Source organism: Kryptolebias marmoratus, linkage group LG6 (genome assembly GCF_001649575.2).
Source record: "Kryptolebias marmoratus isolate JLee-2015 linkage group LG6, ASM164957v2, whole genome shotgun sequence".
NCBI lineage: Eukaryota > Metazoa > Chordata > Actinopteri > Cyprinodontiformes > Rivulidae > Kryptolebias > Kryptolebias marmoratus.
In genome coordinates this window covers 22,762,170-22,781,045 of record NC_051435.1, presented here as the reverse complement: position 1 = coordinate 22,781,045, position 18,876 = coordinate 22,762,170, and the positions used below count along the sequence as shown (strand labels likewise).

Below are 18,876 nucleotides of genomic sequence, written 5' to 3'. Positions count from 1 at the left end.
ATAAATAAACACAACTTATACACGAGATAATTCAAGATCCATTCATTGTTATAGATCGAAGGGGTGAAGGTCTTTCACCCTGAGAAAACCTTGGGTTATTTTAGTCTTGCAGAGTTTAGTTGATCATCATTTGTTAAAATATTTTAGGTTTTATTATATTAAAATTGGAAAGAAAATCTGCGAGTCAATAACCCATAGTCTAACATAATACAGCCAGATGGCCAGAAGTGGCCTTTGTAGTTTCATCTCATTTGGGCCGCTGAAATCCCCATACAAAAAAAAACTACTTCAAATAAATGAATGAAAACCAGTATTTTTGTAACGGCTCTTGAAGAAAGTTAAAATGAGCTCTGCACTGCCGTTTTACCAGCTCACAAACGAGAGAGCTTCTTGACTAAAATAGGTCTAAACCTTTCTTTGACAAATTTTGAAGGCCACAGGTTGTGCTGTGTATTTTGAGTAAGCATTGTAACTACGTAAAGAAAAAAAAAAAAAAGCCTTGAAAGGGGCTTTTGACGTATGTGTCGGAACAAAATTTCATCTAATCAATGCGAAAGTAAACAGATTTTTCTTTGTGTGTTTTTTTGTAGATGACAGATGAGGGCAGCATACCGTGCCCATTTCAGCTCAAATATTGGCAAAAAAGCCCTCTGGAAAAAAAAGTTGCCCACCTGAGGTCTAACAGATGGGTTAGCAAATAACTACACACAGCTGAATAAATACAAGGGGAAAAAAAACAAACAAAAAAAAAGTGGTCTTATTTAGTTTTTTTGTTTTTTTTACAAAAATGTTCTGAATCTGTATTAAATTATATTTGATTCCTTTACATGAAGCAGACAAAGGTTTCTACATTTTAAGGGTGATTTAAAAAAAAAAGTGGATTATCCTAATAGTAAAGTCTTGATGAAAACTGAACTATTTTATCCATTCACCAAACCTTCAAACTGTAAACAGAGACTTAAAGACATGTGCACTTCTGCCCTGCTGGGACTAAGTAGTAATGAAAGTTTCACTTATAGTATAATAGTACACTGGGGTATACTGATGATGGTGGGACACATACCTCACTAGCCAGTTCATTGGCATCCTTCAAAGTTTTGTAAATCTTGCTCTCCTTCAGGTCAAATTGTGGTTTCTTTCCTTTCACTTCCTTATCAAACTTCTCCTTGTACTTCACCTGATTGGGTACGACAGATGTTAGTGAGAAGTTCTTTAGGACAGATTAACAAGCAGCGACAGAGGCTAACGGGGTCTACAGGTGCTGGTCATAAAATTAGAATATCATGAAAAAGTAGATTGATTTCAGTAATTCCATTTAAAAAGTGAAACTTGTATATTATATTCATACATTACNTAATAGAAATGTGCTTTTTTTTTTTAATTAGAAGAGTTTGGGGAATGTTTTTAAGGAGGAGGATCACTGCAGTGAAGTACCGTGCTAATATTCTGCTGATTGCGTTTAACTCTCTCCATCTCTGGGGTCTCTGGCACTGCTGTGCCGTGTCCCACTCCTTCTTTGTATTGATGCTTTGAACGAAACAGCACAAAAACAGTCATACATGGTAGGAATGCACTCTGTGGTGGGTCAGTTAATAATTAAGGAGAGAAGGAGAAAAGAAAAAAATATCCAGGAAATGGAAACTATTAACAGAAGGTTGCAAAACTATTCACACCCCTTGGTATTTTTTTCTGATTTGCCTTATAGTATGGTACTCAATTGGATTTTTAATCCGATTGTAAGTATTAATTCTCTAAAAATACTTGAAATTATCAAAATTAAGTGGGGAAAAACACATTATAAATATTTCTAGAAATATGTACCTGAATAGTGATGTGTGTATATATATTCAGACTTGGAGTGTTGCTTCAGTGATGAGTTTAGGTTCATTGTCCTGCTGGATGTGAACCTCCGTCCCAGTTTCAAATCTCTGGAGGATTCCATCAATAATTTCTCTATATTTTGCTCCATCTATCTTCCCTTCAACTCTGATCGGTTTCCCAGTTCTTGCTAATGAAAGACATCCACCCCAGCATGATGCTGCCGCCACCGTGCTCCACTGTGGGGATAGTATCTCAGCATGATAAGAGGTGGTAGATTTGCCTCAGACATGGTGGTGTCCTTGATAGTCTGAAAGTTTGAGTTTGGTCTCATCTGACCACAACATCTTCTTCCTCATTTGGGGATGAAATTCCAAACAGTCTGCCTATAACAGCTCTGCAGTTTACAGTGGTCCTATGGACAGACCCTTCCTTCCCTGCAGATGAGCTGCAGCTCCATCAGGGTTATCTTTGGCCTCCTGGATGTTTCTCTGATTCATGTCCTCCTTGCCTGGTTTGGGAGTTTTGATAGATTAGCCTCTCTTGGCAGGTTTCATGAGGTGGTTTAAGCTTTCCATTTACTAGTAATGGATTTAATGGAGCTCTGTGGGATCTTCAGGGATCTGGAATATGTTTTTATAACCTGACCCTGATCTGAACTTCGTCTCTGATCTGTGTGGCATCTTTTGCTTTGTGGCAGACCTTACTACTCAGAGATTAGTTGGTGTTGAATACTTATGCACACTCTCCTATTACTTTTATATATTTTTAGAGTTATTTCAAGCAAGTCTTTTTCACATTTAACCACAAAATTTTGAAATATTGTTACTTATAATCAAATTAAAATTCCAATTAAATTACAAGTTGTAAGACAACAAATGGAATATTTACCAAGGGTGCCGGCTATTTTTGCAAACCTTTGTAGAAAAAGGCTAAAAGAAATTATGTTTAGATGAAAAAAAGGGTGTTCATGGAACGATTCTAGGGAAAAAAATATGTTGGTGGTTTATGGAGCTTTGTTAGGAGGAATGAAGACAAAATCAGCACTATAATAGAAATGTGCTTTTTTTTTTTAATTAGAAGAGTTTGGGGAATGTTTTTAAGGAGGAGGATCACTGCAGTGAAGTACCGTGCTAATATTCTGCTGATTGCGTTTAACTCTCTCCATCTCTGGGGTCTCTGGCACTGCTGTGCCGTGTCCCACTCCTTCTTTGTATTGATGCTTTGAACGAAACAGCACAAAAACAGTCATACATGGTAGGAATGCACTCTGTGGTGGATCGGTTATTAATTAAGGAGAGAAGGAGAAAAGATAAAATGAATAAAAAAATATCCAGGAAATAAAAACTATTCACAGAAGGTTGCAAAACTATTCACACCCCTTGGTATTTTTTGCTGATTTGCCTTACAGTATGGAATTCAATTGGATTTTTAATCTGATTGTAAGTATTAATTTTCTAAAAATCCTTGAAATTATCAAAGTAAAGTGGGGAAAAACACATTATAAATTAAGCTAGATTGTTGTGTGTGTGTATATATTCAGACTTGGAGTGTTGCTTCAGGGATTGTCCTGCTTGACGTGAACCTCTGTCCCAGATTCAAAACTATGTAGGATTCCAACAGGTTTTTATTGAGGATTTCTGCCTTATGTCAGCCTTATTTATTTATTATTTTTAAGGCAAATGTTTTATCCTGTCATTCTTCTATGAAGCCCAGCTCTGCAGTTTATAGTGGTCCTATGGACAGACCCTTCCTTCCCTGCAGATGAGCTGCAGCTCCATCAGGGTTATCTTTGGCCTCCTGGATGTTTCTCTGATTCATGTTCTCATTGCCTGGTTTGGGAGTTTTGATAGATGAGCCTCTCTTGGCAGGTTTCATGAGGTACTTTCCATTTACTAGTAATGGATTTAATGGAGCTCTGTGGGATCTTCAGGGATCTGGAATATGTTTTTATAACCTGACCCTGATCTGAACTTCTCTACATCTTTGTCTCTGACATGTGTGGTGTCTTCCTTGGTCTTCATGCCATCTTTTTCTTGGTGGCAGACCTTACTACTCAGAGATTAGTTTGGGCTTTAAAGCAAAAGGGTTGAATACTTATGCACACTCAACTGTTTAGTTTTCTATATTTTTAGAATTACGTAAAAAGAAAATGTTTTTTCCCCATTTAACTTCAAAATTTTGAAATATTATTACCTATAATCAAATTTAAAATCCAATTAAATTACAAGTCACAAGGCAACAAATAGGTCATTTACTAAGGGTGATGGATATTTTTGCAAACCACAAAAGGGAAAAATAAATTGTGTTTAGATAAAGAAAAGCTATTCATTTCCAATTTTAGGGAAAAAAAAGTTTGATGATTTATGGAGATTGGTTAGAAGGAATGAAAAGAAAACCAGCGCTAAAATAGAAATGTGCTTTTTTTTTTTAATTAGAAGAGTTTGGGGAATGTTTTTAAGGAGGAGGATCACTGCAGTGAAGTACCGTGCTAATATTCTGCNTGTATGAATATAATATACAAGTTTCACTTTTTAAATGGAATTACTGAAATCAATCTACTTTTTCATGATATTCTAATTTTATGACCAGCACCTGTATACATCCACCACAGATGGATGTATAGACTCACAGTCACAAAAAGAAATATTAGTAAATCAAAATTCTTCCAGTGTTTTTTTTTTTGCTTTGGGCATGCTGTATACCAGATACTGACAACTGAAATGCAGCTTCAACTTCTGACAGTTGCACAATCCAATAAGAACAACAATGTCCAAACTAACTATCGTACAATCACCAACATTTTTCCATGCATCTTTATATTTCTTTTACTCAGTTTGCAATCATGATGCTAATTAATCCCAAATGATAGACTCGGCTAACACTGGCACTTTGTTTTGAATATTGAGAAGAAAATAACTCCTTACATCATCAGAGCTGTTTAAACACTTCATGTGTTAAAATCACATCGACAAAACTGGAAGTCAGACAAACAAACTCATAAAGTCATAATTCATTTGGGATCAATAACAGTTCATGCAGAATATGAAAATGCATCGGACTAATAGTCTTTCACTTCTCTGTGATCATTTAGATTCAGAAATTTCTTTAAACAGTGCATGTAGAAAACATTTTGCTCCTGACTCCAAAAAGTAACTAAGAAACACTTCAGATTGGTCTTTTTGACAACAAGCTAAAGCTTGAACTACAATATTTACTTGTTCTTATTATAAAGTTTGATAAGCAAACACACATATATATATATATATATATATATATTCTGAATCTGTTTTTAAATGATTTTATATTTCTGTAGTATGACATATAACCCTAACTCAAAGTTTATTCTGACAAAACAGATGCATTTCAGGATGGAGAGAGCTGACAATAGCATTCTCTAAGTAACATGAGCACAAACATAGACTTCATACAGTAAAGAAAGTATTTAGAATGAGATGAGGTGATATGACTTTGTCTTAATCCTCTGAGAGACAGTAGTTCTTAAGAAAATGATTGGAAAAAACCAGCAAAATTAGAGAGAGTTTATTGGACGATGCTGCCCCCTAGTGTCAAAAAAACATAATAGTTAACTAAAGATGTTTTTTTAAGAAGAATCCAGGAATAATAGTTTGCTGCTTTTCTTTTTTTTTCTTTTAACATTTGGAAATGACAATGCTTTTAGAAATCTTCAAGTGCAAATGTTTTGAAATAAAAAAGATAAGCATTCAGTAGTAACACGTGTACAACTAATGTAGTAATGCACTTGTCTATGCTCAGCGCTACGGCACAGCTTCTCAGCAAAGATAAAAGAGCAAAGAGTGCACACAGAGCCAAGTGAAACAAACAAACACTGAGACAAAAAAACGGGTTGGATAATCTGGATCAAATGTCTGGCTCCTTGTAGATCAAAATGTTCAAATTTGTATTCAAATCTCTTTTTGTGTCAGTTTATGGTTTTAGAAGTAGTAAATTTAGAGACAAAGGAGACAGACATGTAGCATCAGCCCTTTAGTTTCAGGACATCAGCCTCCTTACATCACTAGTCACTGCATTCATTTTCTTAATGTGGCGCATCAGGGGGGTATCATAGGAAGCTGCTCCATGGAGGGAGGCCTTGGCCTCCACCTATAAAGCGCAGTGAGATGGAGGAATGAAATTACAAAGACAAAGACATCATGGAGGTAAAGATGAGTGGAAAGAGATTAGGATTACCAGTAGAGAGTAGAGGGATGGAGGAAGAGGGGAGGATGTTAGGATTAAGGAGGAGGATGAGACATGTACAATATGATCAGTTAAACATCTACTGTCATGAAGTTACAGTGGGAGATTAAAACATGGATTATAATGCAGGATGGCAGAGAAAGCACTATGATCGAGCTGCTAGTTCTGTCATTAGGCCAACAGGACTGCTGTTAAGCATTGCATCTACAAAGGCAATACTAGTCTGCAAATTTTAGGCTGTAGAAGATGATCTGACAGTAAAACCTACAGTAGATCTTTGTGTGCATCATGGCTACCTCTGATGCATTTAAATGATCTAATAAGTAGATAAAAGCATGAGAGAAATCTTTTCTGAGCAATAACCACAGGGTCAGAAATGTCTACCCAGGGATTCAAATGTTTGGTTGTACCTGGCTGGTCAACTGAGACACATGAGTTGCCAAAGCAATGTCTGGGCGGTTAACCAGGGAGCCTCCACGGCTGGCCTCTTCGCGTGCTTTTTCACGGTAGCCAATCTGATGGACAAACAAAAATCAGTAAACCATAACTACAAACAGTGCTGTGTGGTTTCTGCTCCACTGTGGAGACAGGTATGAAGCAATGCCTCAAGTGGCATTAAATCTGTGGGACCAGAGACAAACTGGATTGTCACTATGGCGCTACCCACTATTTATTGACCGACTTTGACTGGTCTTGTCTTTACTCCATAACTGATGCTTACGTCACTAATGAGTTTAGCAGCCTGAGTGGCCTTCTTGATGTCAGGACGGTCGACTACAGTAGTATAGTGCAGGTTGGCTTTGGCGTCTTTCTTGTAGGCAACCTGCAAAGGAGTAAACAAAGTACAGTATGTACTGAAACTTGAGCAGCACATCAAAAGATAACTGGGAGAGTTGGTGGATTTCTCTCAACATGAGTACTGATAAATTAACCAATGAGATGTCACTCAAGAGTGGAAAAAGACTCACGTTGCTTTGGCTCTTTGCCACATCTATGGCATGCTGAACATCAGGTGGAACGATCATATGGTTATAGACTGACTTGCCCTTCTCCTTCTCAAACTTTGCCTTGTACTCTTTCTGTAGGGGAGAACATACTGTTAAAGGCAGCTGCGTGTTTACAATCCAGGTTCATGAGGTGAATGGGATGGGTTTTTTTTTCTTTAAGGATAAAAAAGAGAGAAAGCTGTACCGTGCTGACAAGCTTTTTGACCTCCCTGCTGTGGGCGGTGTCACGCGTCTCAGACAGGGTGGTAAATGAGCCAGACTGCATGATCTTCTTACTGGCCTCCTTGTATTTGCTCTGAGGAGGAGAATAAGGAAGTTATGTCTCACCAAATATTATTTTAATGGTGTTTGGTCCATGCAAGACTAAGCTTTGGTTAATAGTGTATAAATACTGGGTAGTTTTGTTATTTTTTTTGATCCTAACCTCCGATGCGAGCACGCGCACAGCTTTGGCATGGAGAATTTGAGGAGTATCCAGAACAGGAATGTATTGTCCCTTTGACTTTTCATACTTCTCCTTGTACTTCACCTGCAGAGAGAAAATGAATAAAGTTGTGCAACACTTCTGGAGTAGCCTCTTTTCATATGGGAAATCAAATCATGCCAACCTTTTACACAATTTGTTTTATACCATTGCTAACTAAGAAAGGACAGACTTACATAACTGGCCATTTCAGCATTTTTCTTGTACAGTTGGGTGTACTTGTCTTCAGAGACAGGTATCACACAGCCCTTCAGCATCTCTTTGTCATACTTGTACTCCACCTGTGGGTTAAACAATGTGAGACAAATCAGAGCAAAAAACCGAGGTGTTTCCAAAGGATCTGAGTTTAAAATGAAAACCATCAACTCACATCACTCTGCTGCAAGGAGTTTTTGGCAGCGTTGACGAAGTCTGGTCTGCTGGGAGTCCAGATCCACTTGTTCTTGGTCGCCTCGTACTTCTTCTTGTAGTCAAGCTAAAAAAAGAAAAGTGTGGTTTTTTTGTTTTGTTTTCAACTGTTTTTGAGTTCTGCTCACTTATTTAACAGACCATTCCTGATCCTGTCACTAAAGCTGCTTACATTGCTGATGTTCTTGTAGGCCTCCTTGGCAGCACGGATCTCATGAGCCTCGGGGTCGATGTTGATCTGGGCTTTGCTCTTCTCATACACCTCCTTGTACTTCAGCTGCAAGATGCATAACAGTACACCATCAAACATACTTTAGGTTGAAATGCTTTGGCTGTAAGTACTGAAGCTGTAGGTTGTCAGAGTGGGACCTACGTTGCTGGTGATCTCCTTGACCTTCTTCATGTGCTGCTGATGTGGAGTGTCATAAGGTAAAGTGTATCCCTTCGCTTTGGTTTTGTTGTACTCCATCTTATAGATGATCTAAGAGATGTAAGGAATTTTATAGTCAGGTAACATAATTGTTTAAAAAGTTGATATATCATCATGAAAATAATTACTCCTTAAAATTTGTTTATATTCAAAATATAACAGAAAGACAAAGACAAAACCTACATCAGTGATCTTCTTGCTGCGTTTGTGAGTTTCATACTCAGGAGTCTCCAGAACAGAGGTGAACTTGTCTTTGGCACGCTCATACTGCTCCCTGTACTTCCACTGGAGGAGGACGAGTGCACACAAGAACGTTAGTGTCACCGCTACTGTAATTTACTGTTTAATTATTATTATTTTTTGCTTCAAATTTATGTCGTTTAAGAGAAAACTATCCATAAAAAGATGTAAAGAAATCCTCACATTTATGAAGCACTGGTGAAAGATTTCAGAAAGTAAGTTCTGCCATGTTTAACATATTAAAAACCAAAAAAAGTCAAAGTTTGACAACAAAAAGTCTTGTTTTTTTTAATCAGTTCAGATATTTAAAAAAAGATTAAAAGAGCATAATAAAGTTAAGACAAATGAACTAATTTGATTGTTATTTTTATTGGTATTTTTTGGGGGGGATAGTTTTCTTTAAACATCAGTTAATACAGAAACATGTAGTGAATCATCTACTGTTGTCTGAAAAGTTAGCAATGTGATAACATGCAGATGTGCATGAAAACATGCTTATGAGACACACACAAACACAAAGGAGCTATTTTCCAGGTGAAAATGAAGAGAACATGATTAATCAGTCATGAAAGTCTGCAGTGTTTCTTTAGCTCCTGACGACCTATTGGAAAGACGATGGACTGCTAAATAAAAAATACAGATATATTATGCATGTGCAGTCTAAATTATGTTATGTTTTATATGTAAAAAGTAGAAGAAATAGTCATTCTAAAAAGATGTGTGAGAGTTAAATGTTGAGTAGGCTTTATCTCCTGCATTAGTCTGTTCTGCAGCAGAACTGAGGAAGCTGCAGACGAGCTGTGAATATCTGCTGCTCTGTCTGATATGTTCTGTTATTTAAAGCTTTTTGTTGCTCCTTGAACTGAAGGAACAGAAGAGCCAAGTAATTTAAACATTGTTGGTGTCCTTGGTATTAATTTAAAAATGTTATCTTATGGGAAATAAAGCCCTCACATAAGCTTCTTTAACAAAGGTCTGAGTCTCCGATTCGGTGAAATTCCATTTATGTTATATACTGGTGCAAACATTCCCATCAAGTTAAGCAGGTGTGAACAATCTAAACACTTTCTGCTTCAAATCACAGTCCTTAATGCACAACCTGAATATGACGGTCTACCGCAAACACAGCGGGCATAAAAGTGACAAAAAAAAAACCCAGAAATTAATTTTCTTTCAGTGACCTTCAGGTTTTTACAGATGAAGTGCACCTGACTGTAACGGGAAGGAATCATGTTCAGAATGGCATTCTTAAATAATTTAATACACATTTTGGACTGTCTGACCACCATTCCATTCTTTTATAATAATAATTATATTAAATAGATAAAAATAGGTCCTTGGTTTTCTATCCTGGACCAAAGGGTGCTTGCTGCTCCCTGAGGAGGATTGGGTAACCCTTTATTCTCAGTGCACCTAAACCACAATGTGTGCTGAGGACAAAGTTTTTACAGAGTTAATCACTTTGACTTCTGTTTGTTAGCCTCTGGATGTGAAACTCTATCTGTTGAAATGTTCTAAAAGATTTTATTTTCTAAAAGTAAAACAACAACAATGGGATTCCACATATTTGTTTGGACAATTTAAGTACAGAAGCAACATATACGTTTACTGACATGCCTGCTCTCTTTGCGAACAGTGCAGCAGATTGCTTCTCTTTCTCTATTTCTTCTCCTGAAACATAATAACAATTTTCAAGAGATGCTATCGTTTTATTCTAAGTAAGTGTCAGAAAAAGCTCTGGTCTCTTAGAATCTTATCAAAATGTTATTTCAGGCCTAAATGTGAGATAGATAAAGCTTGTTGTAATTCTAGATATTTGTTGTATGTCTGATTTTAGAAATGTCCTTTCAAGGTCAGATAACATTTTAAGACGAGTTAAAGATGAAATAATTAATAAGACATGACCGTATTAAATGGATGGATTAGAAAATGAAAGAGAATGAATTCATAAAATCTAAAACCTCTTAGGTGGATTAAATGGATGGAAAGCGATTCTACGTGATGAGTATTTATTGTGATAAGATCATGTCCAGAAACACCAGAAAGAAACAAATCTGTGATCCATGACTTCAGTCATGAAACGCCACAGAGTTTATTTCCTGTGTGTTTGTGGACACTTCACTTCTCTGATGGTTTACCTTACTGCCCATAATGGACTGGCAAAGGGCTGTGAGGATGTCAGGACGGAGTAACTCATTGCAGCCACTCTTTAGCAGATCCTTTGCTCTGGATTTATATTTTTTCTGTTCACACACATAACATATACACACACACAGAGCATGCCATAATTGAGAACAGAACTACAAAAAACAGAAGCGACACTGGGAGGACTGGAGGAAAAACTCCGGAGATCCAAGTGTGACCATAGAACCGTTTGTGCTCATCTGTGCCCACAGAGTGACAGACATTTAATTTGTACTATCTGTATTTGGCATTTATTAAGACGATTTCAATCTGTGAAACAAGACCTTAAACTGTCTCTCTGATTGAACAGATGCACATAAGCCATGCTCACTCAAGACAGCAGTCCAGCTGCTATTTGAGTGGCATTAATAAGAGCAACCTGCGAGGGACAAAAAGAAAGAGAGACAATGAGTAGAGACTGGAACGGAAGAATTATCATGCTGTGACCACCACCATCAGGGCTGCCGACAACCTCATGCACACCTGGAGGACTGGGCTGAGCAGGCAGACCGGTCGAACAGCACGACCAGGACGTTTACCTGGCTCATCTTCCTGTTCTCCCTAGCCAGCTGGTACCTAGGGTCATCTGTGGTTATGGTGAACTTATCCTTGGTCTTCTCATAGTTAGCTCTGTAGAACCTCTGCTCAGAATGTCAGAAGGTGGTTAAAAAACAAATGCCTAGAAAACAATGCTTCTGTCATGTGAGGAAACTTTAGGAAAGAAAGAAAAGTTAATGCCAGTTGATGTGGGAAAAAAATGAACAATAACAATAATTAACTTTTTTCTTTTTTTTTTTACCTCCAAGCTGAGAGTCCAGTAAAGAAGCACAGAGACACATAACCTTCGTCAACATTTTCAGTGTAATTTTACCAGCGAGAGTACAAAACAAATATTAATCCAACCTTGGGTTAAAGAAAGAGAAAACTCACATCATTGATGAGCATGGAGGCGTGCTTCGCAGCCTGGAAGACTGGAGTGTCACAGGTGTACTTGAAGTTACCCCTGTTTTTCTCATATGAGGCTTTGTATAATCTCTGTATTAAAAAAAGAAGGATAGAAAGAAAATGAGTGTATAATTAAATGAAATGTACACTTTTAGCATGCGTTGGAGACAATGAATCTGTAAATTACCTCGCTGTACAGTGCCTTGTTCTTATCAGCCAGCTGCAGCTCAGGAGTGTCCCAAGCATAACACCCAATGCCCTTCAGCCATTCCAGGTCTTCTTTGTATTTGACCTGAAAAAAAAAAGACACAAAAAGGATTTAACACAAATGTTCAGTAACATGGTATGTGTCAATTTATCTGCTGTAAAGGTTGTGACAAGTTGTGTATGACGGGGATCAGAAGTGCTCACGTTGCTGACGTTATCGTTGACTATTCTGCTGAAGAAGAACTCAGGACGGTCGGGGATGGACTTCCATGTACCCAGAGAGTTAATATACTTCTCTCTGTATTTCACCTGGGTAACAGAAATAAAGAGAAAAAATAAGGGAGATCGAAGAGCACGAGTCAGAATGAGGCTAACATTTGTGACTAATATTGAGCCAATAACTTTAGCCGCTGACCTCACTGATGTCGTCAGTGAACTTGCGGTGGCAGACGATGTCCAGGGCATCCTTGTTTGTGTGGTAGTGGCCCTTGGAAAGCTCAAAGGTTTCCTTGTAACGCAGCTGAAGACAAGAAAAGGAAGATATGTGAGACTTATTAATTTTGAAGAAGTAAAAAAGTTATTACATCATTTTTCTTTAATCCAGTCATTGCCATTCAAATGTAAAGTCCACATTTTTTGCACCAACTTTTTGTCATACAGCAAAAAGCTCAAATGGACCAAAAGATTGAATAAATAAGCTTTAAATACCAATTTATTTTACTTACAAGCCATGTTCTAAACTATTTCCTCAAAAACTCTAAAATTTTCTGAGACATAAGGTTAATTTTAGATTATTGAATGGGGATGCTTACATTACTGGACTGCAGGTAGGCTTTCTTGGATCGGATCAGCAGAGGCGTATCAGCAATGGCAGTGTACCTGTGCTTCATCTTTTCATACTGCTCTTTGTATTTGTTCTGAGGAAAGAAAAAAAGATTATACAACACATCAAGAGTTAGACCATAATGAGAGAGTTCGATTAATTTAGTTTAAGAGCTGTGGTAACTGAGATAACGACAGAAATTATCATGCTGTAGTAAAAACTATGCCTTGTGAAATTACTGAAAAAAAAGGCTATTTTTATCACTATAATTAAGAAATAACAGGAAAACTTGGCCGAAGTAGAAGAGAACTGAGGAATCCGGAGGCAGGAGACTTACGTCACTAAAGACCACTTTCATTTTCCTGGCATGTAGATTACTTGGAGTGTCTGATTCTGGAGTGAAATGAGATCTCTCCTTTGCTGCCAGATCCGTGTACTGGTACTGTAGAAGAAGAATGTATTGATAAGATTAGATGAAATAAATAAATACATTTAGAGGATCAAATAAGTGTTTGAATGTCTTTTAATTTGCCTTATTAATCAGCTGCTGGGCCCACTTGACTCTCTTAATGTCCAAAGAATCTGCAGTGGAGGAAACTTTAGCCATTTCCTGCTTGCTCTGAGCTTTGTAGATCATCTGAAAAAGATGAGCAGAAAAGGTCAGTTCAAACCTGTTACCAAACGTCTGACATAACACAATTTTCTGGAAAACCTCAGAGAACACTGCCAACTTAGAGAAGAAGATTAAAAACTGTCTGAGGTTTTTTCTGTTATTAGCAAACCAGGATAAGTAAATCTGTTTTCACATTGTGATAAATCATACAAAAAAACTTACATTACTCATGTGTGTCTTCAGCTCAGTGACCCGCTTGTACTCGGGAGTGTCCAGGACCACGGTGAAGTTGGTGAGGTTCTTCTTGGCCTCCACTGGATAGCTCGTCTGTAAAAGTGAAAATAACAGATTGCAAAACAAATTACAGACATCAACAGAAATTGTACTCGATAAAATTCAAACCATCTAAACTAAAGACTTACTCTGAACTTGGAGATATTGCGCACGTGGACCATCTCTGGGGTGTTGTATAAGAAGCAGCCAACGCCTCTGAACCACATCAGATCTTCTTTGTATTTCAGCTAAAAACGTAAAAAAAAAACACATTTTAAAAAGTTTCCAAACAAGTTTTAAGAAACATTTTGACGTCCACTCAGTGGATATTTGGACAAAAATAACGCGATACCTCGCTGGTGATCTCGTTGACATGGGAACAGTGCATGAGCTGTGGCGTTATGGGCAGAGAGATCAGCTGGCCTCTGCTGTTGTAGTATTTTTCTTTGTAGCACAGCTACAGGCAGAGGAGAGAAAGAAACACAGTGGGTTGAAGAGCACATACTCTTAACCACATAAACATGAATCGAAATAACTGTGTGTAAATAGCTGCATACGTCGCTGAGGTTCTGTTGGTTCTTCTTGACTTGTTTGATATCAGGAGTGTCGTAGGTTGTGTGGATCTTGTCCTTTTGCTTATGGTACACCTCGCGATACAGACGCTGGAGAAACAAAGAGCCAAGTGAAATTATCATAGACTTCTGATGGAACGCTTTCTGTGTCCTCGTGAACAATGCAGGCAGTGCGTTCTCTTACGTCGTTGACGATCTTGTGAGCCTTTCTTGCGCCAACAAAGTTGACACCCTCTGGATGAAGGGTGTAACCCCTAGCCTTCGTCATCTCATAGGCCTCCTTGTATTTCACCTGATAAGAGTCAAAAAGCCGGTTTCACTTAGATCACATTGTCATAACTTCACTGCTGTGAAAAGAATGTGCGAAACTACGAAGGACTTACGTTGCTGGTGACGACACGGTTTATCTTAGCCTGCTTGATGAGTGGCGTGTCATTGGGCAGGGAGTAACCAGTGGGCATGAACTTTTTGTTGGCCTCTTTGTACAGGTTCTGGCAAAAGACAATAAACAGGTCAAGAAGGAATGATTTTCAGCTTGAATATCAATAGATATACAGAAATTCATAAACTGAATTACCAAAAAATAGGTTAAACCCATGAAAATAATGTAGGTTTACAAAAATAAGCAGAATATCCTTCAATTATATAAATGCATTTTTTGGTTAATACTTTGTACTTTTAACCAAATCTGGAACATCTATACCATTCTGTGCATTTGTAATTTTGCAGTTCCTATTTAAAATTACGATATAAAATAAGAGAGAGCATCTAAATATAAACTCAGTCCTTTCTTAGAGAGTGTTTGGTTTAGTTTCTGCAGTCTGTTCATGTAAAATGCAAGATCTTTACTATTTTACCAACTCTGAAAATTCTCATTACAAACAGCTGCTGTAAAAACAAAAAAAAACGGTCTGAGACACTGTTTCTGTGTTAATTCTGTAAAACTGTCAAATTCCTCGATCTGTTAATTTGTTTTACTGTAATTTGCTTGGGGTTCTACTTACTTCCATTTATGACTGAAATATAAAAAGACTGTGCAGAGATAGTGGTAAGTACACTAAATATATATATAAAAAAAGAACTTACATCACTCTGGATGTAGTTGACCAATTTCACTCTTTCTGTATCAACGGTAACAGCAGGAGAGGTGTTGGTGCCCTTGACATTGGCGTTGTAATCGTAGTGGTAGTGAAGCTGGAAAAACAAAAGCATGAATGACATTTATTCTTTTCTTTATATTTTAACATGGACAGTAGTGAGGTAACTGATTTATATTCAAATAAAAGGAGGAAAAAATGAAGAAAATGTAAAGGAAACCACAGACAAGTACAAAACAAAACGTACTTACATCACTCAGGTTTACAGCATTCTGCTTGGCTGTCTCATAAACAGGAGTGTCCGTCACCACGGTGTAGTTCTTGAACTCCTCAATACCTTTGGCTCGGTACTTGCTCTGGAATAAAACCATGGTGATCAGCTTTACTATTGACAGAAAAGATGCATCCTGTGAGAAAATATGAAGAATAAATGTACCTAATAGGCTTACCTCACTCTGGAGGCTACCAGCATGTTTCACACGGAGGATCTCGGGAGTATCCCAGGCATAACAGCCAATACCCTTCAGCCAGTTCAGATCATCCTTGTAGAAAATCTGGGGACGAATGAATAAATTCAGCTTTTCTTTAGTAGCTGTATTTATCTTTCATTTAGTTTAAATTCTTCTTTGGTATAAGGATATATCTAAATGTAGACCTCTGAGTTTGGTTTTATTATGTTGTGTTTTCTTAAAAATATAGAGATTATAATGGATAAATGCCAATAAGTGAAGTTAAAGTGTATAATGTTTAAAGTGAAGGGAAGTGAGATTTATTTATATTGCACTTTTCAGCAACAAGGCAAGCCAAAGTGCTTTACAACAGAAACAAAACAGAATCCAATACAGCAAATACATAATGAAACACACAAAAAAGAGAAAACACATAAAATAAAATAAAATAAAATAACACATATAACGCAGAGTAACTGGATTTTTATTATGCATGAACGTGGCTGCAGGCTAGTTGGTTACTCACATCGCTGAGCTGTTCGTTGACTTTGCGGGCTTGGACGTACACCTGCATGTCAGGCAGGCAAATCCACTGGTGCAGATATTTACGGTAGTTGATCCCACTGACGCTGTTCTGGGTGTTGCGGGCTGACACGACCTCCAGCATGTCCGGGGGAATGTGGTTTTTGGCTTTGGTTTTCTCATAGTTCTCCTTGTACAGACGCTGCCAAGACACAGACGATCATAAGAGTTTTCACATCAAGTATTTGGAATAAATCTACACAGCTGGATGTATGTTTATTTTAATGAAAACTAACCTTACGATGCATTTTACACTAAAACAAATACACAAGCAGGGTTCCTACACATATTCCATGTTAAAATTCCATACTTTTCCATGTTTTACAGGGCTTTCACAGTAAATATACTGTTGTTGGTGTTTTATTACCTGGATGCTTCAAACACCATTTAAAAAAGCTATGTGCAAGAAAAAAGCAGAGAGCAACATTTAAAACTTCCCAGTTTTCCGAATTACCTTTTAATTGCTAGAAGTTAGCAATTAGTCTCATTAAACAACACAGGATCATTTCTTTGTGTTGAATTGCCCTGAATTTCCTTGTGTTGAATCAAGCTAATACTTCATCCCATTAAGGGCTAAATTGTATTGTGTCATATCGTTTTTTGCTGCTAATGTATCTTTAATTTATTGTTGGCAGCGTGTTGAGATATGTATCTTATCGACCACAACCCAAATCTGCATGCATCAGGGATTCTCAGTCAGTAAATCAAACAAAAAGATACTGAAGGTCAAAACATTAAACTCAAGGTTTAATGTGATAAATAATAACTATATTTCTAGAAATTTTGATTTTTCCATTTTTAAAATGCACGAAGGAATAAAAAATAGAAAGAAAAAAATGATTGTCCATATTCGGTTTTCTTTTTTTCTCACTCATTCACAACTGCAAAATGCTAAAACGTATTCCATACTTTTCAGGATTGCGTAGGAACCCTGCACAAGGAAGATGTATACATTTTACTTACATCCAAGACCAGCTTTCCAGCTTTGACGCAGCGGGCCGTGGCAGGATCGTCTTGAAGTGACTTGGGCAGAGTGTAAAGGGATTTGAACTTCTCATAATCTGCCTTGTACTTGACCTAAAGTGGGCAAGAGGATCTATGTAATCTCTTAAAAGTCAACAGTGAAACTCACATCCTAATCATCATATATTAACATCGGGAAATGATACTGTGAGAAGTGAAAATTGAACTTACATTGCTGAGAACAACCTTCTGATGTTTGGCATGTTGCAGCGCATTAGAGTCAGCTGGAATTTGGTAGCTCGTTGCTTTGATTTTATCCCAAGTAGATGTGTAGTTTTTCTGAGGATAAAAAAAATGACAACATTATCAACATGTTGCTGCCTCACAAAGAGATAACCATCTTAATGTGACCTATGTAAAATGATCTTTTTTTGCTTACATTGCTGAAGAATAGTTTAAAGTTGTGGCATCTGGCGTAATCAGCTGTGTCCAGAACAGTGGTATACAAGTGCTTCTCCTTGTGATACGCCTCCCTGTAGTTCAGCTGTCAATGATAATTCAGAATTAAAACTACAAGTAAGTGATGTTTTTTGCCTAAAAGAAATACTGTTTTAAAGCAGCTCACTTACATCACTGGCCCAGGTGTGACCCAGGACAGCAGTCACATACTCCGGGGTGTCTGTCACAATTGAGTAATTGTGGAATTCCTTCTTGGCGTCTGCTCTGTATTTAAGCTGTTAGGGATATATTAGATAGATTATCACAGAGTTGAATAAATCAGTTTCTAATTTAAGCTTTAACGAACCATATATCATGGATTTCTATGTTGCTACTCACTTCACTTTGCATATCGTATGACTTCTTGGCACGAATAATCTCTGGTGTATCCCAGACATAGCAGCCAATACCCTTCATCCAGTTCAAGTCATCCTTGTAGAAGACCTATCAGAAGATATTAGTAGAAAGAACAATATGTTCAATAATAAACCGAAAATGTTCATTTTTGTGTTTTCTATTTAACCGACCAATGATGGTGTCAAGGTACGCAAAAAATACTGTTTAAATCAGAAGCTTGTCATTAAAAATTATTACAACAATAAAGGATGTCTTTAATAGGAAAAACTCTTTGTTAGTGAACAGCAAAGTAAAATAGCGCCTGTTTTAAAGACCATAAACAGATGAATATTAGATGTTCATGTGGCAAAAGTTTGTTCGATAATATGTCCCAGAGTCTTTCAAAACAATCACGACAGACATTGTTTTGATTTGAAACACGTTATAAAGCTGTAATGAGTTTAACAGAAATGAGAAATAAAAAAGGACCATACTTAACAACATGCAGCAGCAATGCAAGAAAAACTAGAGAAGTTGCAGTTGCAGTGCAGTTGCAGTGTGAATGCTTATTTTGCTGAATGATTTTGCTGAAAGTGGCTGAAGATATGCTGAACAGCTGAAGTGTAATGAAGATGCAAAAAGTGGAACAGAAGCTGATTTGTAGAAGATTTGCATAAGGTAGAAGAACAAAAGCTGAAAGAAGCAGAAATTAGTTTAAAAAGCTGA

The 18,876-nt window shown here is 37.3% G+C and overlaps 1 protein-coding gene across 1 annotated transcript in view; it reads right to left on the bottom strand.

Moving 5' to 3' along the window:
• neb (nebulin) overlaps nucleotides 1-18,876 on the bottom strand; it is a 70,888-nt gene that overhangs the window by 16,944 nt on the left and 35,068 nt on the right. The window contains 34 exon segments of the mRNA XM_037976034.1: nucleotides 1,064-1,177; nucleotides 6,450-6,554; nucleotides 6,761-6,862; nucleotides 7,008-7,118; nucleotides 7,231-7,341; nucleotides 7,471-7,575; nucleotides 7,707-7,811; nucleotides 7,901-8,005; nucleotides 8,111-8,215; nucleotides 8,312-8,419; nucleotides 8,552-8,653; nucleotides 11,332-11,433; nucleotides 11,723-11,827; nucleotides 11,925-12,029; nucleotides 12,149-12,253; nucleotides 12,360-12,464; nucleotides 12,757-12,861; nucleotides 13,105-13,209; nucleotides 13,300-13,404; nucleotides 13,603-13,707; nucleotides 13,803-13,901; nucleotides 14,006-14,110; nucleotides 14,211-14,315; nucleotides 14,410-14,517; nucleotides 14,609-14,716; nucleotides 15,312-15,419; nucleotides 15,574-15,678; nucleotides 15,772-15,876; nucleotides 16,298-16,495; nucleotides 17,317-17,430; nucleotides 17,548-17,655; nucleotides 17,756-17,860; nucleotides 17,946-18,050; nucleotides 18,154-18,258. Coding sequence (XP_037831962.1) covers nucleotides 1,064-1,177; nucleotides 6,450-6,554; nucleotides 6,761-6,862; nucleotides 7,008-7,118; nucleotides 7,231-7,341; nucleotides 7,471-7,575; nucleotides 7,707-7,811; nucleotides 7,901-8,005; nucleotides 8,111-8,215; nucleotides 8,312-8,419; nucleotides 8,552-8,653; nucleotides 11,332-11,433; nucleotides 11,723-11,827; nucleotides 11,925-12,029; nucleotides 12,149-12,253; nucleotides 12,360-12,464; nucleotides 12,757-12,861; nucleotides 13,105-13,209; nucleotides 13,300-13,404; nucleotides 13,603-13,707; nucleotides 13,803-13,901; nucleotides 14,006-14,110; nucleotides 14,211-14,315; nucleotides 14,410-14,517; nucleotides 14,609-14,716; nucleotides 15,312-15,419; nucleotides 15,574-15,678; nucleotides 15,772-15,876; nucleotides 16,298-16,495; nucleotides 17,317-17,430; nucleotides 17,548-17,655; nucleotides 17,756-17,860; nucleotides 17,946-18,050; nucleotides 18,154-18,258 — 3,693 coding nt within the window.